The 17,935-nt window shown below is 42.9% G+C and overlaps 1 protein-coding gene across 1 annotated transcript in view; it reads right to left on the bottom strand.

The window, feature by feature from the left end:
• Positions 1-17,935, bottom strand: part of ITPKB (inositol-trisphosphate 3-kinase B) — a 44,360-nt gene that overhangs the window by 23,098 nt on the left and 3,327 nt on the right. Inside the window, exon 2 of the mRNA XM_053459431.1 lies at positions 15,513-16,764. Within this exon, the coding sequence (XP_053315406.1) occupies positions 15,513-16,598 (1,086 nt within the window). The 5' untranslated portion in view covers positions 16,599-16,764. The remainder of the gene's footprint in view (positions 1-15,512; positions 16,765-17,935) is intronic.

The raw sequence follows: 17,935 nt of genomic DNA, 5'->3' as shown, positions 1-17,935 counted from the left end.
ATATTTCCCATTTGTAAATATTGCTTAAAAGGACTCAGATTATATTATTAATGTATTCCAATCGTATTTCCTAATTTCTCTACTAGTTATAAAAAAAAAGGCAATAAGGATTTACACTACTGTTCAAAAGTTTGGGGTCACTTACAAGTGTCCTTGTTTTTTGAAAGAAAAGCCAAATTTGTTTATTAAAATAACATGAAATGGGTCAGAAATCCAGCGCACACGGGGTTAATGTTATAAATGACTATTGTAGCTGGAAATGGTTAATTTTTAATGGAATCTCTACATAGGCGTACAGAGGCCCTTTATCACTCCCATCACTCCTGTGTTCCAATGGCCCTTTATCACTCCCATCACTCCTGTGTTCCAACGGCCCTTTATCACTCCCATCACTCCTGTGTTCCAATGGCCCTTTATCACTCCCATCACTCCTGTGTTCCAACGGCTCTTTATGACTCCCATCACTCCTGTGTTCCAATGGCCCTTTATCACTCCCATCACTCCTGTGTTCCAACGGCCCTTTATCACTCCTATCACTCCTGTGTTCCAATGGCCCTTTATCACTCCCATCACTCCTGTGTTCCAATGGCCCTTTATCACTCCCATCACTCCTGTGTTCCAATGGCCCTTTATCACTCCCATCACTCCTGTGTTCCAATGGCCCTTTATCACTCCCATCACTCCTGTGTTCCAACGGCCCTTTATCACTCCTATCACTCCTGTGTTCCAATGGCCCTTTATCACTCCCATCACTCCTGTGTTCCAATGGCCCTTTATCACTCCTATCACTCCTGTGTTCCAATGGCCCTTTATCACTCCCATCACTCCTGTGTTCCAATGGCCCTTTATCACTCCCATCACTCCTGTGTTCCAATGGCCCTTTATCACTCCCATCACTCCTGTGTTCCAATGGCCCTTTATCACTCCCATCACTCCTGTGTTCCAATGGCACGTTGTGTTCGCTGATCCAAGTTTAAGGTTAAAAGGCTAATTGATGTTTAGAAAACCCTTTTGCGATTATGTTACAGCCAGAAATGTCTAATGTTTAACTTAAATCAGAAAGAGGAGAGTCTGTGCTGAAAATGTTAGTTTTTAATGATATTTTTTAACATAAATTAGTCATTTTTCAGATCCACATTGCCCTAAGTAAGAAATATATCACTAAAGACACCTTTAAACTGTTCGGCTATTTTTAACAATAATTGAATAAATTTGGAGTATTTCTGATGCAGCGTGCCTCGCGTCTCCGGTATTAGTCCTGACACACCTCGCTAAGAATTCAACTCCTGGAAGGAAGTACTTTTTATAGAATCGGTTCCTGCTGAGATAACATTTCGTTAACTTAACGAAGACAAGAACTTTTACAGAATGCAATCTTACATTTCTGCATACATTTTTTATTTTTAACAATGCTTTTATATATATATATATATATATATATATATATACAGACATATATAACATATAAATATACCATATGAATCGTATGAATATAAAAAATATATAAAAAAAAACCCTAAAAAACCCTCAGATCTTGGATAAAATTTAGAAATACACATAAAATGTTTTTATTATGTGTTTTATTATATTATATTTTAATAATATATTTCAGTACAAGCGAGTATTAATTCATATATATATATAAAATTTAAATTCTGCAACAGTCCCCAGTGCAGGGGGTGTGGCTAAAGGAGTGGCTATGGGTGGAGCTTTACTTAGCTTTTTATGTCCCTTTGTGACCGATAACTTTTGTGATGTGTGCGGCCTTTAGAAGAAGAAGAAGAATTTATTTTATCTACACAACTTAATTTATGAACCCCTTTTCTGCTGTTTCTATACCCTTTATTGGGGCTTTTAGGGCTGTGGGACCCTGCGATACCCTCATACCCAGCAAACATCCTGAGCTCCTAGAAAAGAGGGGGCATCAGGGGAGGAAAAAGGGGACAGAGGAATGTGAGTCCAAAAGAAAAACTACCCCTCTCAAAAGAGGGACTGTAATTCCTAAAAAGAGGGACATAGGCTTCAAGCATTGTATGACATCATATTTCCCCCTCCCTTACTTACAAACACAATTGGGTCACATGTCCATATATGGAAACTGCACCGATTTGGCATGTAAGCTACAGGAAGCCGATGATTACCAGGGTGCGATGACTGCTTTGGCTCCACCCACTCTCTCTACTTCCTGTCTGTTGAGGATCGCCTCCCTACCATGTGCAACGAGCATGGCCTCTATTACTAAAACCTGCCTCTCCCATAACAGCTTCTTGTGAGCAGCCCTCAGAACATACATGTACCTGAGAGCGGCATTTGGTCCCGGCTAGCCCAAGCCACGGCCGTTATCTTTTACTTGCCACCCTTACACACAGCTTTGCCCCCTCGGAGTGATGACACCCAGGGGGCAGGAGAGGGGAAGCTGTGGGCAGCCTGCTCACTCTTTCACCGCAGGCCTCTACTCGATCCCCTCCCTTACATACTAAGGTGGACCGGTGGGGGTAGGTAGGAGGCCATTTGTTGTGGGAAAACATGTACACGTATGTAACATACAGCCACAATTAGTTCTCCCCGAGGGTAGTAGAAACCCAAGCCTCGTCGGCAGGGCATCGGTTCCATGCATCTGATAGGAATCTGCGTGTAAACCAGCGGGTGGCCCCAAGTAAAAAAAAAATAAAGTTCTTTTTTCGTTTTATGTACTCCACTGACCCGGCGTTGGCTTTCATGGAAAATGTCATGCGTGACGCTGTCAGATCTGGCAGAATTCTGCAGCGTTCGGAAGATTCCGTACGAGATACAATCAGATTTATTTTGTTCCATTTTTTTCAGCCAACATGTTGCATGCAACATCCTCCAACAAATTCATCAGAATGTTCCTTATCGCGCGCCGGTCATACGTGAGTGACCTTTACAGAGCGCAGCTTTTGATGCAGATAACAAGTCCACGCGTCAGACGGTATTTTTATTTGTAAAAGGCATATATATTTATTTCCAAGGAGGAGAAAGAAGAGGCCATGATCTAAAACTAGAGGGTCAGAGGCTTAGGTGAAAAGTAAGAGTGTTTTATTTTACTGAAAGCGTGGTAGCTAAGTGGAACAGCATCTCAGCAGAAGTGGTAGAGGCTAATACAGGGAAGGAATTTAAACACGCATGGAATAGGGATACGGCTCATGAATCTAAGACGAGACCAACGACTGATTAAGGTTTGAGTCTTTACAGCAGGAGAAACGGGCGACGAGACGGGGGCCGAACTTAAGTGAGAACGTATTTTACTTTATTATTAATGGACCCAAAATGTTTTTTTTTTATTCTTTTTTAGATTTTATTTTTTTTTATTTGTTATCTTTTTTTTTCTTTTTTTTTAATCAGCTTCTGTAGCAATGGATTAGACTCCTCCGAATAACAAAACTCCAGACTTCACACATATGAGCTCGTTCCATTTCATACGTTTCCTTTTAGTCTAAATATTTCCAATTCAATTCCCAGCGAGCGCGTGAAGATGCTTTTTTTTTTTTTTTTTAAGCAAAGCATTAATGTTTCTAAACGTAATAAAGTCTGACGCGTGATAATGTCCATGCGGAGCAGCGTTCTTGCCAACAATAATGATAATTAACGCGGACGGGATCTGCCAAGAGCTTTGCATTGTCCAAAGCCGAGGCTGCTACGTTTCTGCCTGTCAGGGATACATTCAACAGGAAGGGATCCTGCTCATTGATTTGCCGCGGCAGAGCCGGCGCGAGGTGACAAATGGACATCTGCCTGAAAACAGCGCGTTTCAAACAAAGGGATGTGGAGTTTAGACGATAACCATTTGCCGAGCTTATAAAAAATAGGCGAGTTTAATAAAAAAAAAAATGGGGGAAAAGGTCAAAAAAAAAAGACTGAAAACCCTATATACAAATCATTTTGGGTTGCTCAGTCCCTCCACGTAAGATGCTGAGGATTCACTTGTACTGGTTTGTAATTATATAAAAGCATGTTTCCCAGCTGTCCTGCTTTGCGTGGGACAGTCCTGATTTTGCCACTCTATCCCAATCTCCCACGAGCTCTACCCCTGCACCGCTTTTTGTTATGGCTTGGCGGGGTTAGGGGCCGCAATCGCTTGGTCCCAGACGCCGGAGAATGCACACTGCACATTCAGACAATAGCGCTGCCAGTTTAAGTACCTCCCAAGCTCCGCCCCCCCTGTGTCCTGATTTGCCAGGGGTAGAAGTTGTGAGGTATGTAATAGCTACCCGCGTACTCCGTGTAACTCTAGCGCAATATATTACAAAGCAACATGGTTCATGCCACTGATATATCAAACAAAACAGTATCAGGGGCCCCCCGTTAGCACGCATCCCCAATATCCTATAGCTGCCAGTAGCACACTTTCCATGTGCCCTGCTTTGGACTCAAATGCCCCTTTTTCCTCCCCTGATGTCCCCTTTTGGAGGAAATAATCCCAATTTCCTGGAACAGTCCCGACAACTAGCATTATGTGCCGGCTGCTGGCTATCCCGGCAGATGACCTGGCGGCCAGCACCCGTGCACGCGGATACATGTCTGGTGTGAGGACAGTATTTGGAATGCACCGTGATGTCATGCCCCTTCACACCCAAAAGTGAACATATGACACGTGGCCTTTGCAACAAGAATACAACGTTATGTCAGAACAGAAAGCAGTTTGGGTTAGCGTGCGTGCGCGCGCGTGTCGCCCACGCTGTACAAGACCTGTAACATTTTATACGCGCATTTGCACCCATAAACACGGCTATAAAAAAAGTTTCTTTGCAGCCAAGTTTCTCATCCGAGGCAAACACTGGGCAACGTGATCATTAGAAACCACTTTGCAATTACAAACAGCACTTTATCTGACGCGGCAAAGCTTCCGTCTCTTCCTGTTCTCGCTGAGTAGTGGGAGCGGCGGACTCGCATCTACAAGATCCGAGAACGAGCAACGGGGACACATCGACCGACGAGGCTTCTGTCTTCGGTTTAACAATCAGTCATTTAATCAATCCAAGGGGGTCTCTTCCTGAAAGCAACGCTCCCTCAACCATATACACTTTAATATATTGGCAAACGTGTGGGGGGATTCTTCAGCTTCATACCACCTTGGGAGACAACCCCTCAACAAACACACTAACAGCTCCCATCTTTGGCTCCAAATCACCTGAAATTTAGAGCGTCCATAACATAGTTCGGTATATTTTATAGTGACGGTAAACCGAAGAGCGTTATCGTTGTTAAGAGACGCCACGTTAAATAAAGAGACGTAGCTTCTACGAGACCAAAGTCCCCATTGGTGGCCAAGCTGGAGGAACCAGAGATTTCTCTGCCTGCCTCTGCACAACGGGCAAAGATCTCCTTCCCATTAGACTACCATATCTCCCAACACGGTCATAAATGTCTGGGGGGCAGAAACAGAGCTGGGGGCCCACAATTGAGTCCTCCACCTTCTAGTTTCTGAACATGCAGGATGATCTTCAAGGATCATCTGACGCTCATGTAGACCCAACAGCACGGATGCCTTGGTGCCTTCAACAAAGCATGGCTGCCGGTGGAACCGATGAATATTTTCAGAGGAAGGACAATGTTTAGACTGCAAATTCTTCCTGTACACATTCTGGGAGAGAAGAGGTTCAGGATCTGGTATTAAAGGACGTATTTATTTTCTTTCACATAATTAGCGGAGCAGGGAATTTCTATGAGGTCATTCGTTTTGCGGGTTTTTTTTTTTTTTTTTAAAGAAATTTTCCGCTGTGTGAAATACAATGGGTTTTAAAGTTCACGAGCGGTTTCCGTAAATAGCATTTTCAAACGTTCGTCTGGTAAAGATTTTTCGTTCCCTGTGAACGTTACGCTGGTTTGATCTCATCTGGCTGTGAAATCTGAAGCCGCCGTAGGCCCAGAGAGCTTCACGAGGATTATTTTGTTAAACTGAGTAAATTGGGCTCTCTAATAGAGAAAGAACGTCAGAATGTCACAAGAAGGAACGTTCCGAACGAGTCCCCACTGAGCCGGAAACGAAATCGAATTTAGAAACGATGCCAAGTTCAGAAATGAAGCTGAATTCCAACATTTACAAGTTTCTGTAAAGGTCTTCTATACCGCAAAACGCGTCAGCTGGGTTTCCATGTAATCCCACTTCTGGCATTTCCACTCTTTCTATTTTGTTAATCGGGGTTACTGATGTCCTGACGACAAACCGGAAGCAGCAACTGCAACTCTTGTTATGTAGACCATGTAAGTTTGCCAGATATCGTTGGGTTGGACCACAATTTTTGGTTCTATTGGAGAATGCCGGCCCCTCTATCCTGCCGTAACGACTCAAACCCTAGTCAGTCGTTGGTCTCGTCTTAGATTCAGGAGTCATGTCTATCCCAAGTATATTTATCGGGATCACTGGAAGGTTCGGGCATTAAGTGCCTGAATCGGTGCCGGAACTCAACGCAACCTCCCCACAATGGCCACGTAGTTTGAACACAGCATTAGAATGTCACTCATGTACTGTGTTCAGCCAACGTGTTAAGTCACATGAGCTCATGTGTCATGGCGGGGAACTCCATAGAGTTGGTAAGTATACATGAAGGTGGTAGCATACTCTCACCTAGGTGGACTATGCCTATGACAGCAGCTCTGGGGGGTTCCAGACCGCCATATTGGGCAATCAAGCGCCATTACTCCTACCAGCATAGCCTACATAGCTACCTTCCTCTGACATCATCTTATATGATGTTGTATTCCGTCAGTCAACATGGCAGGCGGCCACCAGTAAGTGGAAGGGGGCAACTGCAGGTAAAGCCTAGGGCAGTGCCAGGCCAAGATGCGTTTCTTCCTCAAGGGTAGGCAAAGTGTCCAGTCATGGCCACCATTGCGACTTGTGGCACCTGGGCATTTTGTGACGTGTTTCCTGCACACGCATGTAGTGAGCTATGGATATTTCATACGTTGTATTCACAGATGACCTAATCCAACCACTAGGACCGGAGTAATGGTGAGACGTCGGCCTCTTCATTTTTTTTGGGCTACTTGAAGTTTATCCCCTAGTTTTCCTTCCTGATCTCATGCAAAAAAAGCACATATTTTTATAAACTTATTTCGCCAAGAAATGCTGCGATCAGATTTGGGTAAAAAAAAATAAGAATAATAGTGAATAATAGCGTGAAATGTTTCAAAAAGCAAAAAGGAACACTGCGATTTTTTCGCTGGCGAACGTACAACTCGTCGGCCTTGCAATAGTCGGGGTAATAATTTTACTTTCCTGCCAGTTATTTAATGAACACGAACCAGAAGTACAGCCCTAATTTAACGGAACAATCGCATTTTATTTTTAACGCACTTTAACAAAGGTCGATTATGGGTGGGAGATGGGTGTGCGTTTAGATAAAGATGGCGCCAGCTTAGATGTACTTCAGATATAAAAAGCAAAAAAAATATAATAATTCAAAAGCACGCTTGGGTCGTAAATAGACTCACAATTTATTGCTCAAAAGTAAAGATAAGGTGGATCAATTTTTGGTTATATTATTATTATTATTAATAATAATAATAATAATAATAATAATAGTATTATTAATATTAATATTATTATTAATATTATTATTATATTTTTTTAATGATTTATATTATACCATCATATTCCCCAGCGTTATACAAAGGTTAAACAGGATACAAGTAGCGCATTGCATAATAATAATTGGGAGTGAATAATTGGGCCCTGTTCATAAGAGCTTACGATCTAGACACTTTCTTTATAGGCCATTTAAAGAGCAGGGCAGAGAAGGGATTTTAGCGAAATCCATTTAGTTCCATTTTTTTAGAAATATTTTTGTTAGGAATTAATAGTCCCCAAAGTGAAGTTTTTATATGTATTTTTTTATATAAATTTCTAAAATGTAAGATATTTAGATCACTGAGTGATCAGGAAAGATTGCCCGACCTGCTTCGCTGATTGCTAAGAAAATAAGGCATGGCCTTCTTTTTAACAAACATACATTTTAATAAAAGCAATTTTATTACATATATATATATATTTCTGGTCGTTCAGGATGCCTGTATGGGTCAAATTTGTTCAGATTTAATTTCCTTTTGCGTTTACATTTTGTATACACTAATCATCAAAGTGTCATATTTAAGAAAACATCAAAAAAGTGTTATATTTAAGAAAGATTATATTATGTATGACATTTCAGACAAAAAAAAAAAAAACCCATTGTACAGCGCTATGGAATTTGATGGCGCTATATAAAACAATAATAATAATAAAAAATTTACAAAGAATTCTTAATAATTTAAAAAAAAAAACCTGAGGATTATTTTTTTTTTATTTGAAAAGAAAAATGGAAAATTGAACTAAAATAATGCCTTTTTCTTGAAGCCACGCACAGCACACGGATTAAAAAAGGGCGTCCGCTGTCTAAACGAGGAGGCCGAACGGAACGACAGCCGAGGCTACACCAGAGGGAGTCCCGGTGAATGGAAAATTGGCAGCCGCCTAGCCTGAGAAACTTCTTCTACCTGTCAGGGAACGGGAGACGGAACAAAGGAGCCTGTTTGTTGGGTTTCAGCGAAAGCAGCGAGTGTTTGAGCTCAGTCATGAAAAGGGTTACTGTTCCTGCACTTAGTAAACTGATCCCCTTTTCGCTAAACGCGTCGGACGTTACAGACGTTCCTCCCCAGGACGGAAAATGTCGTCTTGCGGATAGACAAATATGTTAAGCTCTTCATTACGCGGACTGAACCGACGTTCCCTTGTGATGTGTTTGCTCGTGATTGTAAGGGAACCCTCGGAGCTGTGGAATCCGAGAGCGCCGGAGGCCAAGGTCCGCTAAGCAGCGTTCCAACTCAATTCGATAAGAACAGCATCGTTAGAATCGGACACGGAGGCCAGGGAGCAACGCGACGATTCATTTGTATTAATCAAGGAAGCTCTTGAATCAGTATTTCGATTTCAAGTGAATAAAACAATACTGGGTGATTAACCCTCCGCTAGCTGCACTGGGAACCTTTGTGTCCCCTAATCACAAAAAAATATACAGAAATAATAAAAAAAAAAACAGCGTATTCCCGAAAAATAAGAAAAAAATATTTTATCCTTAGAAATATACGCAGATGTAATGATCAGGCTCCAATAATTGAAATAGCATAGGAAAATAACATTAAAAAAATACAAAATGTATCAAAAAAGTATCAGAAATGAATGCCAATAATTGCGCTCTGGGGTAATCTTGATGGTTCTCCAGCAGATGTGAAAGGAAAGAAGGTAAAGGACAATATAAGAATATTAAACAAACTGATTACACAATTAAAAACGTGCGGTTTCCAGCATCCATGTCACTGAATCCAGGCAAAGAATCAATATAATGAAAATAAATGAACAGATCAGTAAATGTCGGCAACGCGTTTCGCCTTTCCTCCTGAAAAAAGCCGTTAATATTTTATTTTTGTACTTTTAAGGCAATAATGAAGCAAGCCTGACTTATATTAGATGTAAAGTTCAAAAAGTATCAGCTTGCCACTATTCTTCCCTCGCATGCGCATGGGCACGATGGCCAACCTGCCCCTTTAGCCCCCAAAAACTCATTATTTAGCTCTAAGAAGAATCGCTACATTTTGAAATGAAACAAGCGTTGCGTTTTATGCAAGACTCATAACCACATGCCACGTCTAGTTTCCACTCTAGAGTTTCAGCATCTCGCCCACGTCGTGCCTATCAGACACGAGCAGTCACACTTTGGAGCGACATAATAAGAAAGGGTTAGCCTGGGACTGCAAGTCCTATCATCCTCAGATATGTTTTACTATCTGATAATATAACGGGTTTTCCGTTTAGGGTGCCGCCTTGGCCTCATGAGAGTTGTAGCTCTACAAAAAAGATAACGGGCTGCCAATTGACCGCGGTTGAACCCCCACGCATTTGACGGTAATTGGGGTTACGAAGGGTTAAATGGAGTCTGCTCTGTTTTTGTGACTGCAGTGTTTTAAATCTGTACAAATTTTGGCTCGAAAAAGTGTTTTTATGGGGCGGACAGGTAAAACGGCATATTTTATTTGCATGTTTTGACTGCAGGAAGTTGATTCGGGCGGTGGTTGGGTGGGTGGCAATCCGCACATCTGCCTGCAATTCTGCATACGTCGTAATCAAGGGTTAGTCCTCAAGGTGTTAAATTACAGCTCCCATGAGCCTCAGCCAGCATTCGACCAGACACAGCCTAGATATGAAGCTCTAAGGAGAACACCCACCATTTGTTTCAATTTCTAGTATTTAATTAAAAATACGCTTCCAGAAACATTGTTGTTGTTTTTAAACCAGTTGTGGTTTTTGCCCCATAATATAATGTTTTCAGCCAGCTGCGTATGAGTCTCGCTCTGTTATCTGATCCCCGATCTACTAAACACCTCGACTCCTTTTAATACTGCCTGTGGGGAATAATAGAAGGGATCAGTCTTAATCACCCAGCCAGGCATTCTGACTAATGGAGTCTATGGAGGAACGGACTTCATTAGCATTGCCATAAAGTGTCAGCTCAGTGTGGGGTTTGAGCCGGGAATGTCACCCAAAATATCACATGACTGACAGCAACGGCGGCTCCAGGTCTGCAGATAAAGAGAGTTTATTGGAACAAAATAAGATAAGAGCAGTTTTTTGTCACCAACCAACATTACTGTATACAGCGCTGGGGGTTATATTACTGTACACAGTGCTGGGGGGTTATATTACTGTATACAGCGCTGGGGGTTATATTACTGTATACAGCGCTGGGGGTTATATTACTGTATACAGTGCTGGGGGTTATATTACTGTATACAGTGCTGGGGGTTATATTACTGTATACAGCGCTGGGGGGTTATATTACTGTATACAGCGCTGGGGGGTTATATTACTGTATACAGCGCTGGGGGTTATATTACTGTATACAGCGCTGGGGGTTATATTACTGTATACAGCGCTGGGGGTTATATTACTGTATACAGCGCTGGGGGGTATATTACTGTATACAGCGCTGTGGGGGTTATATTACTGTATACAGCGCTGGGGGGTTATATTACTGTATACAGCGCTGGGGGGTTATATTACTGTATACAGCGCTGGGGGGTTATATTACTGTATACAGTGCTGGGGGTTATATTACTGTATACAGCGCTGTGGGGGTTATATTACTGTATACAGCGCTGGGGGGTTATATTACTGTATACAGCGCTGGGGGGTTATATTACTGTATACAGCGCTGGGGGGTTATATTACTGTATACAGCGCTGGGGGGTTATATTACTGTATACAGCGCTGGGGGTTATATTACTGTATACAGTGCTGGGGGTTATAATACTGTGTACAGCGCTGGGGGGTTATATTACTGTATACAGCGCTGGGGGTTATTACTGTATACAGCGCTGGGGTTATATTACTGTATACAGCGCTGGGGGTTATATTACTGTATACAGCGCTGGGGGTTATATTACTGTATACAGCGCTGGGGGTTATATTACTGTATACAGCGCTGGGGGGTTATATTACTGTATACAGCACTGGGGGGTTATATTACTGTATACAGCGCTGGGGGGTTATATTACTGTATACAGTGCTGGGGGTTATATTACTGTATACAGCGCTGTGGGGGTTATATTACTGTATACAGCGCTGGGGGGTTATATTACTGTATACAGCGCTGGGGGGTTATATTACTGTATACAGCGCTGGGGGGTTATATTACTGTATACAGCGCTGGGGGGTTATATTACTGTATACAGCGCTGGGGGTTATATTACTGTATACAGTGCTGGGGGTTATAATACTGTGTACAGCGCTGGGGGGTTATATTACTGTATACAGCGCTGGGGGTTATTACTGTATACAGCGCTGGGGTTATATTACTGTATACAGCGCTGGGGGTTATTACTGTATACAGCGCTGGGGGTTATATTACTGTATACAGCGCTGGGGGTTATATTACTGTATACAGCGCTGGGGGTTATATTACTGTATACAGCGCTGGGGGGTTATATTACTGTATACAGCACTGGGGGGTTATATTACTGTATACAGCGCTGGGGGTTATATTACTGTATACAGCACTGGGGGTTATATTACTGTATACAGCACTGGGGGGTTATATTACTGTATACAGCACTGGGGGGTTATATTACTGTATACAGCGCTGAGGGGCATATTACTGTATACAGCACTGGGGGGTTATATTACTGTATACAGCACTGGGGGGTTATATTACTGTATACAGCGCTGGGGGTTATATTACTGTATACACCACTGGGGGGTTATTACTGTATCCAGCACTGGGGGGATATATTACTGTATACAGCGCTGGGGTATATTACTGTATACAGCGCTGGGGGTTATATTACTGTATCCAGCACTGGGGGTTATATTACTGTATACAGCGCTGGGGGGGTTATATTACTGTATACAGCGCTGGGGGTTATATTACTGTATACAGCGCTGGGGGGGTTATATTACTGTATACAGCGCTGGGGGGTTATATTACTGTATACAGCGCTGGGGGGTTATATTACTGTATACAGCGCTGGGGGGGTATATTACTATATACAGCACTGGGGGTTATATTACTGTATACAGCGCTGGGGGTTATATTACTGTATACAGCGCTGGGGTTATATTACTGTATACAGCGCTGGGGTTATATTACTGTATACAGCGCTGGGGGGATTATATTACTGTATACAGCACTGGGGGTTATTACTGTATACAGCGCTGGGGGGGTATATTACTGTATACAGCGCTGGGGTTATATTACTGTATACAGCGCTGGGGTTATATTACTGTATACAGCGCTGGGGGTATATTACTGTATACAGCGCTGGGGGTTATATTACTGTATACAGCGCTGGGGGGTATATTACTGTATACAGCGCTGGGGGGTTATATTACTGTATACAGCGCTGCAGGGTTATTACTGTATACAGCGCTGGGGGTATATTACTGTATACAGCGCTGGGGGTATATTACTGTATACAGCGCTGGGGGTTATATTACTGTATACAGCGCTGGGGGGTATATTACTGTATACAGCGCTGGGGGGTTATATTACTGTATACAGCGCTGCAGGGTTATTACTGTATACAGTGGTAGGGGTTATGATCATGGAGGAAAATGGGGTGTTTTCCTAAACTCTTAAGGAAACAGTTAAAGTTAACTTTACTACATGGAAGGTTTTATGGCTCTTTAACTGTCGCGTTTGGAAGCACCCGATTGGTACAGAGAGTAGTTGAGGCAGGGGAGTGTTGCGATGCGGAATCCGCTCTATAGATATTTCCTTGAAAGGAAATACAAAAAGTGTCTACAATCTGAGTATCTGAACCGGCTTTGAGTGTAGAAGATAAGCGACTCCCTAACAGCAAAATGTATTTAATATTTTTCAGTAGCTTCAAGCGTAAAATGTTCCAAATGGCTTTAAAGCTTATATTTTTGCTTTACTAAGAGGGTAGAATATACGTAGAACAGCCACCCAGCAGGTGTGGTAGAGGTTAATACAGTGAGGGGAGTTAAACATGCGCAGGATAGACATACGGCTCCTGAATCTAAGACGAGACCACCGACTGATTAAGGTTTGAGTCTTTACAGCAGGAGAAACGGGCGACTAGACGGGGGCCAAATGGGGGCCGATCTGCCGGCAGATTCTACTTTTCTATGTAGACATTATTTTTGGATGTAAAATCATCATAATAAGTTGTAAGCTATAGCTAAAGTTAATTATTGACGATTTCATCATGAAGTCATAGCTTGTTTGTGAGCCAAACGTTCTACTACAAAACCAAAACATTGGGTCAAACCCACACTATTTGGCAAATTTACACAATCTAAATAACAAAAGTTGCAGTTTCTGCTTTTGATTTTTCATCGGAACATCAAGATCCCTAAATTAACAAAAAAAAACGGAAAAAAGTGGAAATCCCTGAAGCGGAAACTCAGCCGACGCGTTTTGCGGTATAAAAGAAACTTGTAAATGTTAAAATTCAGCTTAAATTCAAAATTTGGCATCATATTTAAATTAAATTTAATGTCTTTTTTTCATGAATAACCCAAAGAGAGAGAAAAAAAAAAGTGGGTGAGAGATCCGGCTCAGTGGGGACTTCTTCTCCGGGTCCATCGAGGAAAAAATAAAATCTTCATTTATTAGAAAATAATAATAAAATAACAAAAATAGAAAGAAAAAAAAAAAAAAAAAAAAAAAGCTTGCACGCGAATTCTCTCTCCGGAAGGCAAGAACTTTTAATTTAGAAAGTACGTGAACTCAAGAATATTTTTCTTGGCAAGGCTTCGACGCCATCTCCGGAATTCGAGTTAAATATGGCTGCATTTAAGCAGAAACCCCCCTGTAATGTATTTTCCATTCTTCGAATAACCCCCCCCAAAAATAACCGTAATGCTATTTAACGATCGAGCCCGTAGAAGCGTAGCCAAATAGCCACAATCGGCCAATGAGAAATGGTTTTATTGGGTGGTGGAAGTGGAGGGACACTCCAGCCGTCATAGGTACTTTAAAACATAGCTGAAATTTTTGGGGTGTCCCTCTTAGGGAGCGGTGGTCCTCAATGCGCATGGACAAAAAGTGCTCCCATTGACTTCAACCAGTGGAGCAAAAACATGGCACCATTTTTAAGTCATTTAGTTTTATATTAACAGCTGCTAAAGGCATAACCAAGGGAATTTATGCCGTTTTTTCATTTCTCATGATCCCTCAAGTTCGAACCCGCTTCCTGGACTTTATTATTATTATTAAAATGATAAGGAAATGCAAAAAGAATCAATTGTATATAAAAGCGAAAGAACTAGGACTATACGGAATAAGACAATTCCCCTTTATGAGCAGAAAACATCTGTAAAAGGCATTAACTGAAACACAATTAAAAATAATAATAATAATAATAAGGGTGGATTAAAAATGTGAATTCTTTTTATTGCTGAAGAATCTGAATTTGCATAGAAAGTCAGATTTAAGAGTGTTGAGCTAAAACATGATTGTCCGTAAGGGCAGCGAAGGACACGACACTCATATATAATTACCCAACGGCATTAAAACACATACTGTAACGTCTATCAAAAATAATCATTTTTAGAAATTGTATGTTCACTGAAACCACAAAAAAAAACACATTTCGGGCCCAAAATACGTATCAAAACCACAAAACACTATCTTGGGAATCTGTGCAATTTACAGGTAGTATCTCAGCAGGGTCTTCTGACCTTCTTGCAGCTATTCAGAATCTACCATAGAGTTTAGTAAAACTTTAGTAAATCCTGTATAGATCCTGCACCCTGGGTTTGAGCCCGTGGGGGTCGATAACGTTTGAGCCCATGGGGGTCGAAACCAGGGAAAACCGACCATTTTAAGAGCATCTCAGAGCCTCCAGAAGGTGGGAGAAGCCCCACCTGGTCCCGAATGAAGACGCTTGAAATGGAGAATATAATTTGTTAGGGCAGAAGGTTTCTGTGTTGGGCAATTTCATGTCTAGTGCACAGTGATATAATATGAGATTTGATGGAATTGGAAACTTACCACTCGAGGCTTCTGCTCAACGGTCTGAAGGAACGGGGAGCTTTGTTCAGGGGATCTCTCTGGATCACTAGACACATCGTCCTCAGACTCATCCCAAGAAGAGGAGAAGCCCGTCGAAGAAGCTGAGGACGATGACAACTTCCTGGGAAGAGAAGTTGGGTTGATGGTTGAAGTGTTGGTCTCCACCTGCCCTTCCCCGCCATGGTCAGTTACAATGACGGCAGGAATGGGCCCTGGTGTCCCTGTAACTGGTGAAGCAGGCTTGGATGAGTCCTCCGGCTGCGGGGAAGGGTTGCTTAGTTGCTCAGTGCTCTCTGAGTTAATCCCCGATAGGTCCTTCTCAGCGCTGGTGACTGGTGATGGAGATGCAGGCGCTGCCGATAGTCCATCCTGGCTGGAAGTTGATACCTTGCGCCCTGGCTCCTGGGCGAAGGAAAAAATATTTTGGTCTCCCCATGTTCGTCGTAGAGGCGATGGGGACCGGCTTCCTAAACGAGGACTTTTGAGCCCGGGGGAAAGTGGGCTGTTCTGGGCTTGTATATGAGCTTCAAAGAGTCCCACAACCTGGTTGACCTGGACATTCTGCAGCTCACGCTGAATTCGAGCTATGCGCCTCTTCTCTTCTGACTCCACCTGCCACGACCCTGTCCCCGATCCCGAACCATTTCCCTGCCCAAATGCCGATAACATTCCCGAACGCGAACCGATTCCATTGCCTGCCTCTCCCGCATTGTGGCCCTGCAATCGCAGTGGAGAAGGGCATCGTCCAGCTCTTGGCGTCTGTCCATCTCTACTACTCCAGCTAGGGCTTCGGCTCCTTGAAACGCGTCGTTCTTGCGTCTCTCCGGGGAAAATGAAAGCAGAGGAAGAGTTTTTGTTTTTAGGAGAACTCAGAGGACTAGAAGGTCCGGGGCTATAAAGCGGCAGTGGAGGACTCACCAGCAAAGGGCAATAGGTGCTTCTTCTCTCTGGCACCGGCAACACAGGTCTCTGGCAACTTGGGCTGGTCTTTGTCACGCTGCCCGGCTTCCCATTACTATTATTCATCATCACCAAACTATTCAAGGCATAGCAATATACAGCCATAGTACTTTGGGTAGGGGAGCAGCAAACGCAGCTTGCTCTTTGCACTCGTGGCTCATAAACCGGAATCCCAAGGGCTTCTTCTCTTCCACGACAGCAGCATGGCCCGGGAAGCCGAGCCGAGGAAAGCTTCGCTGGGCCACAGCCCAAACCTCCATAAACAAAGCAGCTGTAAACGAGAAGACAGAGAGAGAGAAGACGAGATGTAAACTACAAAGCTCTGGCACGTGTTCTGAATATGTTTTGACTACGGCTTAGGTCATCAAACATCATCTTAAAGAGGGGGGGAAAAAAACGGAAAAGGGAAAATCAGGCCTTTCCGCGGCGACGATGCGGTGATCATTTGCAAATCCCTGCCCAGAGCTTTACACCTGCAACCTGACACCGGGCGCCGTGGAAACGGCTCGGGGGGACACCAGGAGGACATCTAAAATTTTACCTCACAAAACGGGGCAAAACTTACAAAACGCTATTAAAGATACGGTAAAATATTACTGAGGATTCCCCTTTTTTGTTTTTTAAATCAATAAAAAACGATGTCATAAAAAAAAGGGATGAATTCCCGGCATATAGCAGATATTTAGAGTTAAAAACATAACCAACAGAATAAAACCCTCTGATTGCTGATTTTTTTTTTTAAATAAATCCTATCCCATCTCATTTAGTGAATTGCTCTTATTCTGGTGGCCCAGATGGCCCATTACAGAAGAATAAACAGTTTTAGACTCAATATGTACAGATTGGAGATGAGAAGAGAGAGAGAGAGGAGATGGGAGACAGGAGGGAGGTTTATTTCAAAGGAGGAGAAACGTTCCAACAAGAGGCCATCATCTAAAACTAACCCCAGGAGCCGGGTAGCCAAGGCTCTTAGATTTTTAGATCTGGCTCATAATTTGTTTTACGCCATTTATACTGATCTAGCAGATTCATCTATCTGGCTCCTAACCTTTACACAAAATATGAACTAAAATATTAACGTAACTTAAGTATTTTTAAGGGTAGAACTCAAAAAAAGAAATTGGCCGGCGGGGATATTAAGGTCAGGGCTGGACTCGCCACCATGAGGTAGCCCCCCGGCCAGCTAAGTTTTTAAGCTCACTTAGTGTGGCTAGGAATATCCAGCCACTGGCCGCACACTACTCTTTGGTTTAGCGGGTGGGTGGGTTTAATGACATCGGTGGGTGGTCCCGCTGACACTGGTGGGCGGTCTGCTGAAGTCAGGAGGGGAAGTGGGCGGGGAGAGGGGCCTGGAGAGTCTCCACGGTAACCCGAAGACCCGGTGAAGCAACTCTTCACTCGGAGGCTCCGGGCGCAAACAGGAGAGTTGGCAGATATGAGGG

The sequence above is a fragment of the Spea bombifrons genome, chromosome 3 (assembly GCF_027358695.1).
Source record: "Spea bombifrons isolate aSpeBom1 chromosome 3, aSpeBom1.2.pri, whole genome shotgun sequence".
In the NCBI taxonomy this organism is placed as follows: domain Eukaryota; kingdom Metazoa; phylum Chordata; class Amphibia; order Anura; family Pelobatidae; genus Spea; species Spea bombifrons.
The sequence above is the reverse complement of the archived record's forward strand: the minus strand, read 5'-3'. Positions and strand labels throughout refer to the sequence as shown.